This window comes from Talpa europaea (assembly GCF_964194135.1).
Source record: "Talpa europaea genome assembly, chromosome: 15".
Taxonomy (NCBI): Eukaryota; Metazoa; Chordata; class Mammalia; order Eulipotyphla; family Talpidae; genus Talpa; species Talpa europaea.
This window is the reverse complement of record NC_140083.1, coordinates 5690693-5696711: the sequence shown is the minus strand read 5'-3', so window position 1 is coordinate 5696711 and position 6019 is coordinate 5690693. Positions and strand designations below refer to the sequence as shown.

The 6019-nt window shown below is 65.4% G+C and overlaps 1 protein-coding gene across 1 annotated transcript; it reads left to right on the top strand.

Annotated features, from left to right (window-relative positions):
- Positions 1-246: 246 nt before the first annotated feature.
- Positions 247-1942, top strand: GALR3 (galanin receptor 3; the record flags this gene model as incomplete). Its single annotated transcript, XM_084254898.1, has 2 exons — positions 247-605; positions 1171-1942. The coding sequence occupies 2 exons, from the start codon at positions 247-249 to the stop codon at positions 1940-1942; spliced, it is 1131 nt and encodes a 376-aa protein (XP_084111024.1).
- Positions 1943-6019: the final 4077 nt, after the last annotated feature.

Below are 6019 nucleotides of genomic sequence, written 5' to 3'. Positions count from 1 at the left end.
GTGTTCCCTAGGGAACTGAGACACCCGCCTGAGCGGCCAATGTGGCTGTGCCAGGAGCTTGCACAGTGGGTCTCAGTGACGCCCCCTGGCTCCGTTCCTCCCCGCATCCCCGTCCCCATAAGCTGCCAGCCCAGAAGACCTGGCCAGGCCCAGGCTGGAGGAACGAGGTTCCTGGTCCGGGGAGGGCTGGGGGCTCCTGTCTGAAGGCTCCAGCTTCTCGTCCCCAGGTGCCCGTCTAATGGGGAGATGGCTGACGCCCAGAACAATTCGCTGGACAGCCCGGGCAGTGTGGGGACTGTGGCGGTGCCTGTGGTCTTTGCCCTCATCTTCCTGCTGGGCACAGTGGGCAACGGGCTGGTGCTGGCCGTGCTGCTGCAGCCTGGTGTGAGTGCCTGGCAGGAGCCGGGCAGCACCACGGACCTGTTCATCCTCAACCTGGCGGTGGCCGACCTCTGCTTCATCCTGTGCTGCGTGCCCTTCCAGGCCGCCATCTACACGCTGGACGCCTGGCTCTTCGGGGCCCTGGTTTGCAAGGCCGTGCACCTGCTCATCTACCTCACCATGTACGCCAGCAGCTTCACGCTGGCGGCGGTCTCAGTGGACAGGTGCTCGGGGGTGGGGCTCCGGGGTGGGGCTCAGGGGTCTGGCTGGGGCTGGGCTGGGGAGGAAAGACCCAGACAGACTTTCACTGGCTTTAAGAAGGAGAGAATGGGGGTGGGGGTGGGGAGAGGGACCAGGACACAAAGTGGGAGACCCAGGGAAGATGATAGCCCGCGGGCCCCAGCCCCCAGCCCGCCCTGCCCTAACTCCAGGCCGGCTTCCCCGGCTCCGAGTCTCAGCGTCAGCACAGGTGAGACCAGCAGGTGAGGGTGGAATGAATGGCCAACGGGATGAATTCATCAGGCTGCATCAGACACTTATTGCCGACACGTGGCGCAGCTCGTGTTCACACCCGCTCTCAGGCCTTGAAACCTGGGGTCAAAGCCAGGCTCCCGCTGGCTGATGGCCTTGGCCCAGCGCCCGTGCTCCGGTCCGGGCCCTGCCTTCCGCCCTTCATCCTCACGCTTCGGGCTTGGGGGCGGGAGTGGAATCGAGGCCCCGGGCTCCGCAGGTCACGGCCGGGGGGTGGCCCCGGGCCCGCCGCGCTGACCCGCCGCCCGCCGCCCGCAGGTACCTGGCCGTGCGGCACCCGCTGCGCTCGCGGGCCCTGCGCACGCCCCGCCACGCGCGCGCCGCCGTGGGCCTGGTCTGGCTGCTGGCGGCGCTCTTCTCCGCGCCCTACCTCAGCTACTACGGCACCGTGCGCTACGGCGCGCTCGAGCTCTGCGTGCCCGCCTGGGAGGACGCGCGCCGGCGCGCCCTGGACGTGGCCACCTTCGCCGCCGGCTACCTGCTGCCCGTGGCCGTGGTGAGCCTGGCCTACGCGCGCACGCTGCGCTTCCTGTGGGCCGCCGTGGGCCCCGCGGGCGCGGCGGCGGCCGAGGCCCGGCGCAGAGCCACGGGCCGCGCGGGGCGGGCCATGCTGGCGGTGGCCGCGCTCTACGCGCTGTGCTGGGGCCCGCACCACGCGCTCATCCTCTGCTTCTGGTTCGGCCGCTTCGCCTTCAGCCCGGCCACCTACGCCTGCCGCCTGGCCTCGCACTGCCTCGCCTACGCCAACTCCTGCCTCAACCCGCTGGTCTACGCGCTCGCCTCGCGCCACTTCCGCGCGCGCCTCCGCCGCCTGTGGCCCTGCGGCCGGCCCCGCCGCGCCCGCCGCGCCCTCCGCCGCGTGCGCCCCGCGCCCCTGGGCCCCGCGCCCCTGGGCCCGGCCGGCTGCCCCGGGGACGTGCGGCCGCGCGCCAGGCCGCCGGCGGGGGGCGGCTGGGCCCGGGGGCCCCGCGGGGAGCCCGCCGCGGGCGCGGAGGCTGGAGGGTCCCGGTGCGCCCCAGCTGGGGAATAAAGCGCCTGAACGCGTCTGGGTGTCTCCGCGTCGTTCCTCTTCCACCGGGCCCGGGCGCGGCGCCGACGTCGGGCGCCCCCTGAGCAGCAGTGCAGGCGCTGGGGCTCCCGCCCACCCGGGGATGGTGCCCCAGGAGCTGGAACTGTGTCTCCCCGGCCCAGCGCCTGCCGCCCCAGAGTGTCCCCCGCCGGGCTGGCTGGAGGCGATCCTTGTGCCTGTCCCTTCAACCCTGGCGGTACCTTCTGGGCTCCGCTTCCTCCACCCTTGACCGAGCCCCTCTCCCGTCCCCGCCCTGTCCTGGGTCATTTAATACTGGCAGCTCGCACAGCAGCTGTTACTGAGCCTTTTTTTTTTTTTTTTTTCTCTTTTGTGGGACCCTCGCCAGCGGCTGGGAACCAACCGGTGCTGCAGAGGCTGCGGGCAGCTTCACAGCCCAGCGCTCAACCGCTGCGCCACCAGGGCAGGCCCCTGTTACTGAGCATTTTACTGCTGGTCTCCGGCAGGACTGTGTCCTCCCCTGTCCTGATCAGCACAGCCTTGCAGGCACGTAGCCCCGCTTTACAGACAGACGCAGACCCGGGAATCAGCAGTGTAGTGACTTGACACCCTCCCCCTCATGGCTGGCGTTTGGCAAAAGATGGGCTCAGCCCGGCTGCTGGAACCTCCTCTACCTCTGGAGCCCCAGTGCTCAGTTTCCCTGGTGTCCCAGGTTTTTCTCCATTCTTCTTGGCTCTGCACTGGCCTCTGCCCCCAGCTTGCTGCTCCCTACACCAGACTAGATGTCCTGGGGGCATCAAAGCCTCAGGCGCATCCTAAGATGGTCCTTTTGATGGGCAGCTCCTGGTTCTTGCCTCCAGTCAGCCAGTCCGTTGGCGCTCCTGGCTGCAGAGAGACACTAAGCCACCCTCGAACCCCAGCTGGCCTCCAGCAGCCCTGGCTGCCCGGTGACCCCCTTCCTCCCCGTCCCTGCATACAGCTGGGGTAGTCAATCTGTGGCGGTGGAAACCTACTAATTAACCAATAAATCAGTCTCGAAGGCTTCAGAGCTGCCCACTCCCCTCCCTCACCACAGGCCAATAATGATTATTAGCTTCTGGGCAAAGGCCTGAGACCTTTTGGTCCCCATGTGTCCCTAGCACACCTCCAGGCTGCTGGGCACCCCAGCAGGATCCCTCCCTACCTGACAGGAGGCAGCTGCTGAGTCCTTGTCACTGCCTGCCACCTGCCACAGACCCAGGGGTCCAACTGGCAGTCACCTTCACAGGGGGGAGGCTGCAATCATGTCTGGGGAACACTGCTTTGAGGGTCCAGCATAGGGCTGGGGTGGGAAGTGCAGGGTCCTGTTGCTGGTCCAGGACTCTTTCTCCCACGTCTCTGCCCAGGCTGCTCTGGCTGCCTTAGCCGCAGCAGTGGGAGTGCTCCCGGGAGAGCAAGTGTGTGCTCCCACTTCCCTGCACCCAGCCCAGTGTGGCTGTTGCTCACACCTCCACTGGCTCCCCTGTGCCTTGCACCCACAATGGCAGGCAAGGAAAAGTATGCCCATTTTCAGAAGCAAAAACTGAGGCTCAAAGGAGGTGAAGTGACTTGTCTAGAGCCAAGTGGCCTATTCCCGGCAGAGTGGGGATTCCTAACTGGGCCCGAGAGACCGGAAAAACATTTAAGAGCATCTGGCAAGTTGGCTGCCAGATGACGTGGTGGGGCCCTGCAGCGTCGTAGGGGGACAACCTCCTGGGGTTAGCTTATGCCACGGTTGCTCCAGCCACCCAGCTGGGCTGCTGCTCCTCCTGGTCACCTCTGGGCCTGGGAACCGCCTCCACCTAGGACAGGGGGAGAGGGGAGGTGTCTTTGGGGGATAAGATCGCCCCCAGCAAGTGTCCGAGCTGGAGTTGGACTTGCATGAAAGCCCAGGCCCGGGGAGGGGCCGGACAGGCAGGCCCTCCGCAATGGCCTGGGTCTAGCCCAGCTGGCCGAGGCGCAGTCGTACAGCCCAGACTCCCAACTGGAGCTCTGATACCAAGCTGAGGGCGAGGAGCCCCATCCAGAGCCTGGATGAGGAAAGCCACCAGGGAGGCCTGGAGTAGAGCTGGGAAATTGTCTTTTTCATCACGGACTTGGCAGGAAGATTGATGGCCAGCTGCTGGGTTGGGCCCGACCCCGAGACTCCCGGGCCTGTGTCAGGGAGCGAATGAAATGCTTGGAAAAGCAGATGGTCGCAATACTTTGCTTAGGACAGGGCTGGGAGTCCTGCAGAGGGGCTGAAGTGAAGACTGAGCCCACCTGGCTGTTGCCCATTACGGACTGGGAGTAAACACCTGACCCAATCCCTGCCCGGTCTGGGGCTGGTCTTCCGGCAGCCCGCAGGGCCGGGGGAGGAGCTCCTGTTAGTGGAAGGAAGAGCCCAATCCCGCAGGCCTCGCACCCCTGGCTGTGCAGGCCTCTTAGGGACGGACCTGGCGCCCTCATGTCTGAGCAGCTACTAGGTAATGGTGCTCCTGTAGGAAAGACAAGCACAGGGAATTGTGGGGACCAGAGGGGGGGCCCCTAGCCAACTTGGGCAGCAGAGATGACCTCCTGGAAGATCTGGCCCCGAAGCCGAGCGCTGAAGTGGGCGTTCATCAGGGTGGGTGGGGAAGGGGAAGGCTGAAAAGCATGTGCGGGGGCTGCCCAGAGTCAGGCTCAGCACGGTGCACCCAAGGCCTGGGACGGGGTGACAGGGGAGCCCCGCAGGGAGTGAAGTGGGAGAGGTGGGGCCAGCGGCGAAGGGTTATTTCAATCTTGTCTGAAACAGCGCTTTTCCTGAGGCAGGGGGAGCCACAAGAGGTTGCAATGGAATGATCTAATCGAGTTTGCATTGGAGGGGCCTCTCTGGGGCAGCAGGGCAGGGAGAGCAGTTGGTGGCTGACGTGAGAGGGAGAGTTGAGGTGGCGAAGAGGATGGCGGCGCGGGGTGGGGGGGTCGAAGCACAGGCGGCCAAGCTCTTAGGAGGTTCAGTCACTGGGGCTTGGACAATGTTTGTTAAAGGGGAGATGAGGCGAGGTCCGGAGGACGCCAGACTTGGGCTACTGGGGGTCACCGTGGGCATGGTGGGCAGGGGTCTGGGGGGACGATGTGGACCTGGTTGGAATGTGCCAAGACAGAGGCCGCTGGGGGCCGTGGGCACCTGCCTCGCCATGACCTTGGGGCTCGTGTTCCCAGGGCTGGCCGGAACAGGGCTGGGCTCTTTAGCTCAGGTTTGTCTGCTGTTGGCTCCGTGGTCTGGGGGCGGAGGGGAGAAAGGAAGGGGCTGGTGAAGAGGAAGAAGGAATGGGCCGGGGTGCCTCCTCCCCCCGCCACCAGAGCCAGGCTGAAACGCAGCCCTGGGGGGGGCTGGAGTGGAGGCCCCGCCCTGGCCGTGTCAACCACCCCCTCCCTGCCTGAGGCTGGCAGGGACAGTGTCATCTGTCAACTCTGAGGTGTGTACCTGGGGAAATAATGGCAATTAACCACCCGAGGGTGCCTATTAATGAACATCAGTTCCTTGGCCCTGATGCTGGACTCATTTGCGAGCTGCCAGCTGGATCCGAAATGGCACGAGGCCAGAGGGACAGGCTGTGCAGGGGTGGAATTGTTTCTGGTTTAAGAGGACAAGGCCCTGATTTATTGAAGCATCTGCTCGGTGCCACGTTGTTCTCGTGGCCCAGGCTCTGTGTCGGGGGGAGGTTGGAGCAGGAGGAAGGGTGAGAGGAGGAGATAAGGGACAGGGTGCCAGGCTGGTGTGCCGGGGTGCTCTGGACGCCTACAGGATGGGGGCGGGCGTCGACCTGTCAGGTTGCTTGCTTAGCGCTGTCCCGTGGTCTCTGGCAGGTTCCCAGCACGTGCCAGCCCAGCGGCCCTGGACTCAGGCCTCGAGATGCAGCTTTGACCTTGAGCCGCAGCCACATCCAGAACTGAACTGCCCAAGCCCATCTCTCGGGCAGCAGCCTTGGGCTGCTCTCCCGTTGCTGCCAGCTCTAGGGAGGCCAGGGCTCACCCCGCAGACCCTTGTCTCCATCAAGTTTCACCACCCACCTGAGGAGGTGCAGCCCCCACTTCTGCCCC